Consider the following 16,131-nt stretch of genomic DNA (forward strand, 5'->3'; position numbering starts at 1 on the left):
GTTTCACGCTGCATCTATGTATTTCACTAATGTGCCATTGTATCATATTCGCCAATGATGAGATTGTCACTTAAGGTGTTTGATCACACGGCATAGCCTACAAGGAGAAGATTCACACTAACAAGGGGAGGCCACTACGTTTGGAACGCGGATTTACTTCAGACTTCGTACACTCGTAGTACTCCATTAGGACAACAAAATGTGTAAGCAGTAGCGCGTACTTCTCAAACGTTACTGAGAAAATCTCAAGATAATTTCGGTCGTCAAATATGTAACTGTGCGTGGCCGTTTTTACCAGGAAGCGGCGGCAGCCGAGTGGGTAGCGTTCAAGACCCGTAATCGCTGGATCGAGTTCCGTTCGTAATTTTTTTATTTTTTACACAGTAATTTTCTTTACTATTTACATTATAATTGATATAATGGGAAAAATACGTGAAATCGGATGAGCTTTTATTAACTTTACAATGTTATTTGGCAGCCTACAAATTTTTATCATCACAAATAATATAATATTCATAACTATCGATTAGTAAACGACCAAACGCATAAAGTGATACTGAAAATGTATGCTTTTTTGTGTCTTCAAAATTGTTCGTATTTATTCGAAAAAGAACGAGAAATTGCTTCTCGTGAAGATGCTGTTAAAATACACTCGATACTGCATGACCAATTATCAGTGCCGATATTTGAGGAAATGCTGCGTTATGCATGGTTTGCTTCCAAATTAACGGCTGAAAGAAAGGTTTCTGAAAATGTTAACGAGGTTTGTTTTTCCACCGAAAACCTCAAAAGACCTTGCGTTTGCGGAAACAGCATTTATTCAATGCAGCTGGTGCCGTTTAACTTTGTTTTCCATGTTTTTCACGAAACATACCATCCTGCCATTGTACTTGTAATGTCGAAAGGGACGATTAATTGTACATCTTTCGAAAGCCGTCTGTGCCGGTCAAAACTTGGAGGTAACAAGTAGTTTCGGGTTCCTTCCAGGTATAAGGGATTTCTCAAATCACGGACAAGCATACATTTTCAGTCTCACTTTATGCGTTTGGTCGTTTACTAGTCGATAGTTATGAATATTACATTATTTGAGACAATAAAAATTTGTAGACTGCCAAATAACATTGTAAATTTAATAAAAGAGTTCATCCGATTAGCCGGCCGCGGTGGTCTCGCGGTTCTAGGCGCGCAGTCCGGAACCGTGCGACTGCTACGGTCGCAGGCTCGAATCCTGCCTCGGGCATGGATGTGTGTGATGTCCTTAGGTTAGTTAGGTTTAAGTAGTTCTAAGTTCTAGAGGACTGATGACCACAGCTGTTAAGTCCCATAGTGCTCAGAGCCATTTGAACCATTTTTTTCATCCGATTACACGTATTTTTCCCACTATATCAATTGTAATGTAAATAGTAAAGAAAGTGACTGTGTTGAAAATAGAAAAAACTGACGAACGGGACTCGATCCAGCGATCCGGCGATTACGGGGCTTGAACGCTACCCACCTTTTTTTCTTTTCTTTTTTTTTCTTTTTTTTAATTTCGTTCGATATAGTTCGTTGCGTCTGGTCTGGGCGGACGTCCTGAGACATCCGTTTAAGTTCGTTGTTGATCAATTAACTCAGTTTTTTTTAATATTATTACGGAGGGCAGGTAACCCTCTGACCGTACACACTGAGCTACCGTGCCAGCGAAGTACGCGCTACTGCTTACTCATTTTGTTGTCCTAATGGAGTACCACGAGTGTGCGAAGTTTGCAGTAAATCCGCGTTCCAAACGAACGTCGCGACCTCCCCTTGTAAGTGTTTATTGAGTCCTGCAGCTTTCGGAACAGTAGTAAGTACCAAAGCCGCTGTTTTAACGAGAACTATTTGTGTGAGCTGAATGTCACCTCTTCTTTACATTTGCATATTGTAAACAGTAAAGGCCTTACATTACCCATTAGATATACTCGCGAAACTGCCTTTACATTTCTCGATTCAATCCCTTTAAGAGTGACGTGTTGAGTTCTTCAAAAATTACGGTTGATGACAACTTTCAGCTATCGCATTTTGAACACGGTTAATGATGTCACGTACTGCCCGCTGGAAATCAAGCAAATAATTTCTCTGGCAGCAAAGTTTTATGTTGGAAACGAAACAGTCGCGTGGTTTACAACCAATCATTCTCTTTTCACAAGCTGCGATATCGTCGCGAAAAAACAGTGACCCGTATATGTAATAAGTTTCCTTTAATTTACGTCTATGGTCACAAACTATTTGTTAACAGATTACCAGTTTCGGTCTTTAATGACCATCATCAGATCTGTTTCATAAAAACAAAGTCCTAATGCGCTGTAGCCATAGTGGCCTCGTCAAATGGCTGCAGTACATTAGGACTTTGTTTTTATGAAACAGGTCTGATGATGGTCATTAAAGACCGAAACCGGTAATCTGTTAACAATAAGTTTGTGACCATAGACGTAAATTAGAGGAAACTTCATAATTTTATTATTGATATAAAACAGCAGTGTAGTTAGAATCTGAGATTCAGAGATTGTGCGTGGCCTGAGCAGTCTTTTATTTGTCGGCGACAGGACTCGCTGCTGCAGCAGATGAAGGTGTACAAGCACCGCGCCCTCGCCCGCTTCGGCCTGATGCACATGATCGGCACCAACCTCTCCGTCTGGCTCAACGTGCTCATCCAGGAGACCAAGCACGAGATCCTCACCTTCTACAGCCCCGAGAACAAGACGCTCGGCATCCAGCACCGCCTGCGTGAGTATGCACTCTGTTTTCACATAATCTGGCTCCTTGCCAGTGACAAAATGTACCGACTAAATTCAAACGACATAGAACGGATGGATGTATAACAGCCTATAATGTCCCTGTCCCAATTAAATATTTTCGCTGATGGCGGTGATCATCATCATCCTACATCTACATCTACATACATACTCCGCAATCCACCATACGGTGCGTGGCGGAGGGTTCTCTTATCACAACTGGTATCTTCTCTCCCTGTTCCACTCCCAAACAGAACGAGGGAAAAATGACTGCCTATATGCCTCTGTACGATCCCCAATCTCTCTTATATTATCTTTGTGGTCTTCCCGCGAAATGTAAGTTGGCGGTAGCGAAATTGTAGTGCAGTCAGCCTCAAATGCTGGTTCTCTGAATTTCCTCAGTAGCGATTCACGAAAAGAACGCCTCCTTTCCTCTAGAGACTCCCACCCGAGTTCCTGAAGCATTTCCGTAACACTCGCGTGATGATCAAACCTACCAGTAACAAATCTAGCATCCCGACTCTGAATTGCTTCTATGTCCTCCCTCAATCCGACCTGATAGGGATCCCAAATGCTCGAGCAGTACTCAAGAATAGGTCGTATTAGTGTTTTATAAGCGGTCTCCTTTACAGATGAACCACATCTTCCCAAAATTCTACCAATGAACCGAAGACGACCATCCGCCTTCTTCACAACTGCCATTACATGCTTGTCCCACTTCATATCGCTCTGCAATGTCCCCCCAAATATTTAATCGACGTGACTGTGTCAAGCGCTACACTACTAATGGAGTATTCAAACATTACAGGATTCTTTTTCCTGCATTAATTTACATTTATCTATATTTAGAGTTAGCTGCCATTCTTTACACCAACCACAAATCCTGTCCAAGTCATCTCGTATCCTCCTACAGTCACTCAACGACGACACCTTCCCGTACACCACAGCATCATCAGCAAACAGCCGCACATTGCTATCCACCCTATCCAAATGATCATTTATGTAGATAGAAAACAACAGCGGACCTACCTCCTCCTCCTCCTCTTCTTCTTCTTCTTCTTGTTCTACTACTACTACTATCGCTACCACCACCGTTTCTCGGCACTGCCACTGACTGCTTGAAACACAAGCCTCCCCATCTTCTCGAGTCTTCCGGATGCTTTCTTCCTCTTCTTTTAGCCATTTTTCCCTTGCCCTTCCCCTGTGTCTTTTCATCCTCATTTCGTGCATCTTTCTAGGCATCGTCGTCATATTCGTTCCCTTTATACAGTCATCCCAGTTGAAACTTTTTCCTTTAATCTCGTCTTCGAGGATTCCTTATGTTCTATCTCCATAACAAGCTGTACATATATGCTCTACCCCGCAAGCGACCTCACGATGTGTAGCGTAGAATACCTCTAGTGCCACTACCCCTTTCCTCCTCTTCCGTTCCATTCATGAAGAACAATCGTCGCTGAAATTTCGTATGAGCTCTAATTTCGTCATGCACATGATCATTTCAAGGGAGGTGTATGGGAGGATCTAAAGTGTATCCCAGCTCTTCATCAACCTACGCGGCTGCCACTGAAGCTTTTGCGCTTACTAAATTATCCCGTGACGAAAAGTGCCGCTCTTCGTTGGACTTCCTCCTTTAATACTTCTTACTAAGGTTCCCAGAGGGGGGAACAGTACTCAAGAATCGGTCCGACAACTGTTTCGTAAGCGACTTCTTTCGTGGATGAATTACAGTTTCTAAAGATTTTCCAATGAATCTGAGCCTCGCATCTGCTATTTCTACTGCTTGTCCCATGTCGTCACTCCACCTTGACTCGACCTGTACGCTACCTTCTAAATATTTTACGGTTGTTACTGTCCTCACTGATGTTTTGCCAATAGCGTAATCGAGCTGTACTGGATCTTTTCATTATTTACGTGCAATATGTCAAATTCATTTATTTTTAACCCCCTGCACAAATCATCGATCCTCTGCAGGTGTTTCTGCATTTTCTCACAACCTTGAGACCTTGCTATATATATCATCATCGCCTGCAAAAAGCCTCATAGATCTTCTGTCGTTATCCAGCAGATTATTTCAGAGTATATACATTCCTAGAAGTAAACCGTCAAGGTCTGTGTTCAGATGCTCCAGGCTGTAATATGGGTGTACCGAGAGGTTGTAGTGGTAGTTGTCACCGTCAATCACATGGCGCTCAAGAGGCCTCCTATATGTGGACCCTCTGTTTTGGCTCTTCAGGCAGTGATGTGCTCAGTTTAGAGATGAACAGTGCTTTCTTGGGTACAACCATACTTTATTTACGAGTACTTGCTCCTTTACAACAACTTCAGTATAATGAACAGGAATCGCGGGGCATGCGGAATAGTGGACGGATGTACTGACGGACTGCTGTACATGTTAGGTACAATGTATCGGTGATGTGTCGTTGCTGCCAACACTGGTCTGTGGAACATTTCACACACCTGTAGACCAGGTTCTGGACGTCCGCGTTGTACAGACGCAGGTGAAAATCGACTCGTGTTGCGAGCAGCACTGAACATCATCACGTGGCATGTGCAGTGTCATCAGGGAGCGTGGCGACTCTGGTGTCGTGAAAGCAGTTGATTCATTGATGCGAGTTGGTTCTGCCTGTAAGCGTGTGGTGAACCTGCACGTGTAAGGCGATACGTGCCGAGCTGCCTGTTCCGTAGTGCGTTCGCCCACGACACACAAATCCCGTCCAAGACTTCATGGTATGGGAAGTCACCAGTTACAACTTGCGGTCACTTTCGGTGTTCCTGCAATATAAAGCAACCAGTGCCCGCTATACTTCACAGGCTGTTAGCCCCGTACTATTGCCATTTTTTCGACAGGAAACTGGTGCGCTTTTTCAGCAAGACAATACACGTCCACAAACAGCTGCTGCGGTGCAACGTGTTCTTCGTGGTGTACATCAACTGTCCTGGCCAGTAAGACCACCAGATCTCTCATCAATTGAACACTTATGGGGCATGATGACGCGGGAACTTACCGCTTCTCCAGGGCCTGCAAGAACCACTGCCGAATTGCAACAACAGGTGCGTGACGCTTGGGACAGACACGATTTTGCTGCTGCCATAGGGGGAGGGGGGTGGAGAGGGGGAGCACACTGTGTACTGATGCAACTGTGTGTGTACCCTTCAATGTGTTGTGTGTGTTTCATTTGGTCTGAATTTGTTACCAAATCGTCATACACTCTTAGAATGATAAACTACCTGTTACCTCACTTGTCAATAAAAGACCTTGTCCTTGATAGTGTTGCATTTTTTTGTAGCAGTGAATATTATAAACAGTGATTGCTCAACAATACTCGCTGGCGTACTTCAGAAATAATCTGTATATCAGTCTATTTCATCCCGTTAAGAATAACGTATTGAGCTCTAAGCATTAGAAAGTCCCGTGTCCAGTGGCAATTGTGGTCCCATACACAGTAATTTCGTATTCTGTTCACTAAGCGACATTGCAGAACTGTATACTATGCATTCCGGAAGTCAGGAAATAATTAACCAACCTTAGCGCCTTTGTCTACGACACTCATATCTCTTCCATCTTTCTTCCATCTCTCTGACATCTCAAAAACTTCATTTCACTTACTCGCATTTTACTTTCTTCTTCTCTCCTTCATAATCCAGATGCCTCAAGAGTACAACAGAATTGGCACGTAATACGTTCAGTAAACCAGCCCCTTATTTTTCTGGGGGACCTCTTTACTATCTACGTTATTTCCTCCATTTCGCTGTATTATACTACCCAGGTACTTGTGAAACTTTCCGCCGATTTCAGATGCGCCCCGTTCAGTGTCACCTTTGTCATCACTTACGGTTTTTGATATATAACACAAAGCGTTTCAGCAATTTATTCGCATTGCTGCCATTCACATTGTACGATGGTTGAATGAAAACTAATGCCTCCACCTTCGTTAACTGGGTTTGAGTGGGAATATTTTAATAAACCAAACGCATAAATAATTCTTAGAATGTGATCTTTAATTACCAATATTCGCTCTTCCACATAATCGCCAGCCAATTGGATACATTTCTGCCAACGATGGACAAGTTTTCTGAAGCAGTCACGGAAGAAGTCGACACTCTGTTTCCGCAACCACAGTCTCACAGTCCCCTCAACGTCTTCATCAGAAGCACAACGATGTCCCCGCAGATCGTCTTTCATTGTCTGGAACAGATGAAAGTCAGACGGTACTAAATCTGGTCTGTATGGAGGATACCGTAGGGTGGTGAGATTCAGTCTCTGAAGTTCTGCTGTGGTGGCACGTCAAAGTGTGTGGTTTGGCACTGTCATGCTGCAATAATGTGACCCACACGTTCTTGTGAAATGCCGATTGTGCTTGCAGTTTCTCGCTGAACGATACGACGCTCGTCCTGAATCAGTCTGTCAACGTTTTGCTTGTGAAACTCGGTGGTTGCTGTCACAGGACGTCCAACTCTGCCATTCAGGTGAAATGATCCTGCCTCAGCATCTTTAAACTTACTCGCCCAACGACGCACAGTACTCACATCAACACAATTAGCGACTGCGCCATCTCGCTCGTTCACTGCTAAGGCTTCCCGCCAACCGGAGCTGTAGGGAAGAGGCTACGGAATAAGCCAGTACCTGCCGCATACCAATGCTGCCAACTGTTGAAGAGCTACGAAGGTGGAGGCATTACTTTTTAGTCAACCCTCGTATACGTTGTCTACGTGTTGTCCTGCTTTCTTTGCTTGGCAGCTGTATTTCTTTATTTTTAAGTTACTGTGCCGCTTCCATTGGGCAAAAAACCTTGAAACCAGAAAAATATGGCTGCAGGACAACAGAAGAAGAGCAACACACTTACAGACATGACATACGATACCAATGTTAATAGTAGCAATGCGAATAAACCTGAAACGCGTCGTACTATGTATGAAAAAATGTAACTTGTGCGGTGTTTTATTATTGAAATCATTGTCGTGCTTAATTATTTGTATTTTTCTGCTACCAATCACATTTATTTACATTAAGTTTAATTATTAATTATTTCACACATTAACGGTAGCATGGCTATGCTTAATAATAATAATAATAATAATAATAATAATAATAATGGTTCTGCCTTGCTCTGAACCCACTATCCGACATGCTAAATGATACAAATTATGGATACAATATTACTGGAACATACCTACACAAAATCACACATTTGCTATACATGGATGATCTAAAACTACTGGCAGCAACTAATCAACAACTCAACCAATTACTAAAGATAACAGAAGTATTCAGCAATGATATAAATATGGCCTTTGGAACAGACAAATGTAAGAAAAATAGCATACTCAACGGAAAACACACTAAACAAGAAGATTACGTATTGGATAACCACAGCGACTGCATAGAAGCGATGGAAAAACAGATGCCTATAAATATCTAGGATACAGACAAAAAATAGGAATAGATAATACAAATATTAAAGAAGAACTAAAAGAAAAATATAGACAAAGACTAACAAAAATACTGAAAACAGAACTGACAGCAAGAAACAAGACAAAAGCTATAAATACTTACGCTATACCAATATTGACCTACTCATTTGGAGTAGTGCAATGGAGTAACATAGAGCTAGAAGCACTCAATACACTTACACGATCACAATGCCACAAATATAGAATACATCACATACATTCAGCAACTGAATGATTCACATTAAGCAGAAAGGAAGTAGGAAGGGGATTTATCGACGTAAAAAACCTACATTATGGACAGGTAGACAATTTAAGAAAATTCTTTCTAGAACGAGCAGAAACTAGCAAAATACACAAAGCAATCACTCATATAAATACATTGGCTACACCACTGCAATTTCATAACCACTTCTACAACCCTTTAGATAACATAACATCAACAGATACGAAGAAAGTAAATTGGAAAAAGAAAACACTACATGGCAAGCACCCGTATCATCTAACACAGCCACACATCGATCAAGACGCATCCAACACATGGCTAAGTAAAGGCATTATATACAGTGAGATGGAAGGATTCATGATTGCAATACAGGATCAAACAATAAACACAAGATATTACAGCAAGCATATTACTAAAGATCCCAATACCACAACAGATAAATGCCGACTTTGCAAACAACAAATAGAAACAGTAGATCACATCACAAGCGGATGTACAATACTAGCAAATGCAGAATACCCCAGAAGACATGACAATGTAGCAAAAATAATACATCAACAACTTGCCTTACAACATAAACTTATAAAACAATATGTTCCCACATACAAGTATGCACCACAAAATGTACTGGAGAATGATGAATACAAATTATACTGGAACAGAACCATTATAACAGATAAAACAACACCACATAACAAACCTGACGTCATATGCACCCATAAAAAGAAGAAATTAACACTACTAATCGAAATATCCATACCCAATACAACAAATATACAGAAGAAAACAGGAGAAAAAAATTGAAAAATACATTCAACTGGCTGAGGAAGTCAAGGACATGTGGCATCAGGATAAAGTTGACATTATACCAATTATACTATCAACTACAGGAGTCATACCACACAATATCCACCAGTACATCAACGCAATACAGCTACATCCAAACTTATATACACAACTACAGAAATCTGTAATTACTGATACATGTTCAATTACCCGAAAGTTCCTAAATGCAGTGTAACATATACCGTACAGTTAAAAGGAAGTCACGCTTGATCAAGGTCCGCGTCACCTTCCATTTTTAACCAGACATAACGTCTGAGACAAGAAAGAAATAATAATAATGAGAAACTTAGGAGAAACTGGCTAGTTAATGCTACAGAGAGATAGCTGAGACCTCAACGGAGAACTGTTCGCACAGTAGCATTTGAGGAGCTGGTACTGGATCGTGTGGGAGACGATTCATCAATAAGCATCGTGTTGTGACCGAAAGGTCAGTGCGTCACCTTTTGGCGTTGCAAGCGGTCAGCACCTATCTGTTGTAAGGTCAGCTCTGAAAAGTGAGATGGCTGTGAGTCCTATGGTACGGACGTCCGTACTGTGGCCGGCTAGTTGAGAAAATCTTTGTAAGAAGGGAAATCACAAGGCACCAACACCGAAGTTCAATAGTTACAAGTTTTCTGTCTTTGAGCATCAGCATCTACACAAGATGGACGGAAGTGGCCCAGCGGTACTGCGCTAAAAATTCAAGTCCTGCCAGAGATATAGTACTGCCAGTGCTGACTGTGCAAAGGTGGGATGCAAATATGCAAAGTTTTTCATTACTGGTCGGAAATCGGTCGTCACAGGTTCGGGCCACCTATGACTGGCGGCGACGGAACTATCTGTTCAAAACAACACAGAGTTTCACGAGCTAGGATCTTTCTTCTCTATGTTCCCATGAGATGGCGACGGGCGACCAGTCCCACGTCACAGATTTCCGAGAGCATCACGGAAGTATCCAAAGAGTGCTCGTCTCCCTTCACGTGTCGCCTTAGGGAGGGTTCCCTGCCTCTTTTGGCATATATAATATCAGCTGTTTGTTGGGGCTGGCCTGACTTGTTACTTCTCCTTCGCCGTAGAGGGGACCGCCTGCTTGAATGCCCTTTGTTCGGCAGACTCAAGCGTAGGAGATTGCCGGGTTGTGTGTTCGCACGAATGTAAGCTAACAAGCATTTGCTTACAGCAGACCTTATACATGTACGTGGGAACCATAAAGTAACCAATAGAGGCTCATCCTCCAAGGTAACGGTTGTCTTCAGCAGCACCTGAGCAGTTCCAGCTATGGAACTGTAGTCGATGGTATCTACAGGAAGAGTGTCAGTCTTTCTACTGTCTTCTTATCTATCTCAGTTCGTACTTCTGGTTCCTCTTCTTCCATATTAACATACAGACCGGTGTGCCCATACAGACGATACGTCACCTTATAAGTTGGCGTTTGGATACATGGCAAGGTGAGTGGGATGTTAGTGATAGGGGACGTAGACTGCACAACTTCCTCCCTGACATAAGGGAGCGGTTGAGAATGAGACATATCGATCCCAGCCGCGGTATGGTACATTTCTTAACTGGACACGGGCCTTATCCCACTCACTTAAACCGCGTGAGTCTGAGGCACACCTACATGCACATGCGGGGAAGTGTGTTCCCCAGAACACACTGTCTTCTTCTGCGGGCAATACGCGACCAATAGACATACACTACACTTAGATTACACAGATACAGACATAGATATATACACAGCAATAAGAGACGAAGAACAATGGGCACAATTAAACGCACTGACAAACAGTATTTCAAAAACAACACATGAAGAGTATATGCGGACACGACATTACAGACATGCCTATGTGCAGCGTAACAGCAATCTCCAGAGGATGGACAGCGATACCCACAGTGACAGCGAAAATAGTGACAATGGGGAGGAAGCTGAGATGTGACAGTAAATAAGCAAATTGCTGGCAATCTAGCCAAGAAAACACCAAATGCTGTACATGGATGCGCACCTAAAGTATTAATGCATAGTATTAGTAATAAATAGGATAAGCAACATTATTAGTCTACTAATAGCCATTGTGTGTGTGTGTGTGTGTGTGTGTGTGTGTGTGTGTGTGTGTGTGTGAGTGACTGGCGGTCAACGGCTCGAAGAAACCATTCCGAGGTATTCACATTCGGTGATGGTACTAACAAATCTCTCATCTATCCTATCTTCTTTTTATATTCTTCTTAAAAAACAACAAAATTTTATTTGTATTTCAATCTTAAATTATTGTTATTTTGAAAAGTATCATTTTTTGTAAATGTTGTAGATAAAACAAAAGAAGAGAAAACTGATGAAAAACGAAAATTGTAAGATGTAAGACCTGTTTTAAACATGAGGTAACAGGTCTATAATTTGGCAATAAATAAAATAAATAAATAAATAAATAAATAAATAAATATTAACATCAGCGGCTGCAATCGCAGGTGGGGGCAACCCGTCAGCTGGTCTGAGCAATGCACACTTCTCACATACAGAGTGGACGATCCTGGCGGGATAGCAATTGCGTAAACAGTGTGTACAAGCAGTTCAGCCAAATTATTTTTTCAACTCAGTCACTACTTCGAGCAACTACTGTGAGCTTATTATGGCAGTGGTGTAAGGCGTAGGTCTGACTCGTTTCAAAATGGTTCGCATGGCTCTGAGCACTATGGGACTTAACATATGAGGTCATCAGTCCCTTAGACCTAGAACTACTTAAACCTAACCAACCTAAAGACGTCACACACATCCATACCCGAGGTAGGATTCGAACCTGCGACCGTAGCAGCAGCGCGGTTCCGGACTGAAGCGCCTAGAACCGCTCGGCCACAAAGGTCAGCCTGACTCGTTTACGTCAAGAAAGAACGAAATATTTATTTTCGACCATTAATTCTCAAAGTACTGAGTTCTGAATCTTCTACAATCTGTATAATTTTGGCATAACGATTCGGGTCAATATCAGCGATTTCCTGTCTTTTCACATTCGCTGAGTGACGTGAAGAATGGCTATCTATATTCGTCCACATGCACTCTATTCGTTCTTACATTGTTCTCATGATCCCTAGACGAAATATATAATATTGGCAGCAAAAATGAAGTATAATATTCCTCAAATACCAGATTTCTACATTCCCCTGACAGGGGTTTCGCGAGAACCATGACGCCTCTAAAGCGAAGGTTCCCTGGGTATTAATGTTACACTTCCTTATGGGCTACACGACCTAATGCGATTCTAGTAGCGAAACTCTGAATTATTCATCGTAGGTATCTTTTAGAAATTGAATAAATCGCACCAGATCGGATAAAGACTTACCTGAGGGGTTATAGAATTGAACGTATACATCAAGTACTAAGGATCGTAATGATGTGCTGACTTTATTATGGATGAAAATATAGTAAGAGATAATAATACGCAGTTTGGTATGATGGAAGAACAGCGTGATAATTATTGAACTATAGAGAGAAGAAAGTAAATTAGGTACAAACTATGGCGTGCACACACTTTATTGAACATGTAAACGTCACTACAGATATTCGGATGTAGGTTATCACGTGTTCGATATGCCTGCCATCCTTAGTGATGACGTGACGAAGACGAATAGCGAAATTCTGCAGGACCCGCTGAAGTGTTGGATTATCGATGCAGTCGATGACTTCCTGAATGGCTATTTTCAGCTCAAAAATGGTTTTGAAGTTATAGCTGTACACCTTGTCTCTAATATAGCCCCACAAAAAAGAGTCGCAAGGTGTTCAGATCCGGAGAATATGGCGGCCAATCGAGGGCCATGCCAGTGTCCTCTGAGTACCCCAGAGCCAGAATGCGGTGTCCAAAGTGCTCCTCCAGGACACCAAACACTCTCCTGCCTCGATGGGGTCGAGTATGAAGCACATCTTGTCGAAATTAGTGTCGCCTTGGATAATGGGGATGAAATCATCTTCCAAAACCTTCATGTACCGTTCGGTAGTCCCCGTGCCATCAAGGAATAACGCACCGATTATTCCGTGACTGGACGTTGCACACGACACAGTCAGCTGTTTGAGGGTGAATATACTTCTCGATCGCGAAATGCGGTATCTCAGTCCCGAAAATGCGCTATTTTAGCTTATTGACGAACCCATCCAAATGAAATTGGGCTTCGCCGCTATACCATACGATATTTGCATCGCAGTCCTGTTCGTCAATCCTGTGGACTGTTGATGAAACCCAACCGTTGTTCCATGGCTCTGGGGCTTAATGGATGATGGGTTTGAATTGTATATGGGAAAAGTTGCAGGTCTTCAACAAAAATTTATCGCAGTGCCTCCCTGTTGATTCCTATCTGTTGTGCAGCTAGTCTGACTGGGGCTGGTTTGAAACGCAGCAAGTGTGTTCTCGATGTTTTCAGGCGTTTTCACCCTTTTTGGTCGATCGACATCGCCAACACTGTCATTACGAACGCCGCCCATCCTCTCAAACTTGCGAATTAAATTCTTGATTGTGAGTACACTTGGACCGTTTGTCTTCTGCTTGAATTCGTTCGCAAACTTACTTTGAGCCGCAGGTGGGCTGTTATTTCCCGCATAGTAGACCTTCACAAGTGCTATACGGTCAGGCACGCTGTTCCATGACATTTTCACGTGCAAATGGCCGACAACAACAACGGGCGTGCGCATGCGCATACTAATTCCCATCATGCCCCGTGGCTAACCGTGAAGGGAGAAAAGCTGCCGCGAGAGTCAACTGCCGTGAACAACTTGTTAAAGACGACAGTAGCGTATTGTTAAAGATGATGGACGGGCTGCAATGCAGCAGGTGACTCAGCAGTTCCGTCCAGGACAACGAGTGCTGAGTACCAAAGCCCTTGAAAGCTACCACCTTGTAATGCGGTACAGAAACCACTGGTCTGAAAGACTACCTTACGGTTGCAGCTCAGCCTCTTCCGGCTGCTATGTTGCTGGCTGGCCGGTTGTGGCTGCAGAATTCTTTGTCCGCGAAACTGCGAAAAGGGTTCTCTGGATCCACTGCTCGACACCTTTCGTACGGTACTTCCATATCAGCGGACCAGCCTGCGGCTAGCTGACAGCCTGAGACGACACCTGCGGTATGCTGAGACAGCAGTAGCCGTCGGCGGCATCGACCTTGTTGATACAAATCATTTTGCGAGTGCGACTGAAAGTCGTGAGTGAGGTGTAGAACATTTTTAATGATTTTTTATTATGATTATAAAAAATGTGATAGGTCACAAAAAGTAGCCACTGCATGTTAATGGAACACCTTTTATTTTCTCACTGCGTTTCGGGTGTGGCCCGTCAGATGACCTGGTAAGTTAATAACACATTTTTCAATTACAAATGTGTATACGTGCAGAAACGTATTTGTACGGGCACAACAGTTTTTAACCAAAGTTCAACAATTTTTTTTTTTTTGCGGAATTACGTACCACAATGCGTATGATACAACGCTCTGACAAAGAAATATTTCGACTTACAGTACATGAAGTTAGTATACTCACGTAACTACATAGCCAGCTAGCAGACGAATGAATATAGCGGTTCCCAACTCCGCGTAAGTTAACTCGCTTAAGCTGGACGCACGTGAGCAGTGAGGCTGCAGCTCACCAGTAGATTACTTTTTCATAAGATTCATGGCTCTGAGCACTATGGGACCTAACTTCTGAGGTCATCAGTCCCCTAGAACTTAGAACTACTTAAACCTAACTAACCTAAGGACAGCACACACATCCATGCCCGAGGCAGGATTCAAACCTGCGACCGTAGCGGTCACGCGGTTTCAGACTGTAGCGCTTAGAACCGCTCGGCCACTACGGCGGCTCACAAGATTTTGCATTACAAATAGACCTTTTTACGAATTTTAAAGTGGCGTGTGATCCATTCCATCGTACAGGCATAGTAAAACACATTTAAAACAAATGGTAAAAGAGAAAAATAAGAGTAAAAAGTTTAAATCTACGTACAAAAGCGCAGTTACAAAGTAAATTGTATTGTTGGTCACTGTGTGTGCCGGCCGCTATGGACGAGCGGTTTTAGGCACTTCTGCTGCACCGGTCGCAGGTTCGAATTCTGCCTCGGGCATGGATGTGTGTGATGTCCTTAGGTTAGTTAGGTTTAAGTAGTTTCAAGTTCTAGGGGACTGATGACCTCAGATGTTAAGTCGCATAGTGCTTAGAGCCATTTGAACAATTTCAAAGTCAGTACCACCATTAGACAGATTATTTGAACGTCAACATTTTCATCAGTCACTGCATATAAATGTACTTCACCTTTATAACTGTTTCTTCCTCCCTCGCGCATTTCGCCAGTTTATATCTGTTGTTTTTTTAAGAAGGGATGACATGAAAAGAGGATAATGTGTTTTACCCGACGCTCCCGTGAAAGTTTTACTAGTTGGATACTGGATTTGGGATTTAGTAATTGCACTAAAATTTAGCTCAAATGGATCAGTTATTAAGAAGCATCTTTCTTACGCAACGGCGTTAAGTGTGTGGGAGTAATCTTATTAAGAAAATGATAGCAGTCATGCAATTGCCTGTTCAAGGGATGCCTTGACCGTGTTATTTGAAACTGAAATAATGACAGGATAATTTGAAGGCATCGAACTGTTGAAATCCCCAAACTAAACGTTCGAGGAGACGAGATTGTTAGATATTTTGACCATGCAATTGGCACCAACGGCACCGACAATGTCTGCTGGTGAAATGCATCTCTGTTATCGGCATATGGTGACTGTCCCACAGACAATCTACAAGTGTAATAAGAAACATGGATAATTATTTAATATAGTGGTGATTAATGTTAGTAAAATTATTGGAACAATCGACTGATTTAACTTAAATATATTTTACGATTGTGTTACTGTTAACACA

At 42.5% G+C, this 16,131-nt stretch overlaps 1 protein-coding gene across 1 annotated transcript in view; it reads left to right on the top strand.

Annotated features, from left to right (window-relative positions):
* The window catches only part of LOC126473840 (proton channel OtopLc-like), a 255,005-nt gene that overhangs the window by 179,683 nt on the left and 59,191 nt on the right, over nucleotides 1-16,131 (top strand). Inside the window, 1 exon segment of the mRNA XM_050101167.1 lies at nucleotides 2,580-2,745. Within this exon segment, the coding sequence (XP_049957124.1) occupies nucleotides 2,580-2,745 (166 nt within the window).

Source organism: Schistocerca serialis, chromosome 4 (genome assembly GCF_023864345.2).
Source record: "Schistocerca serialis cubense isolate TAMUIC-IGC-003099 chromosome 4, iqSchSeri2.2, whole genome shotgun sequence".
Classification (NCBI taxonomy): domain Eukaryota; kingdom Metazoa; phylum Arthropoda; class Insecta; order Orthoptera; family Acrididae; genus Schistocerca; species Schistocerca serialis.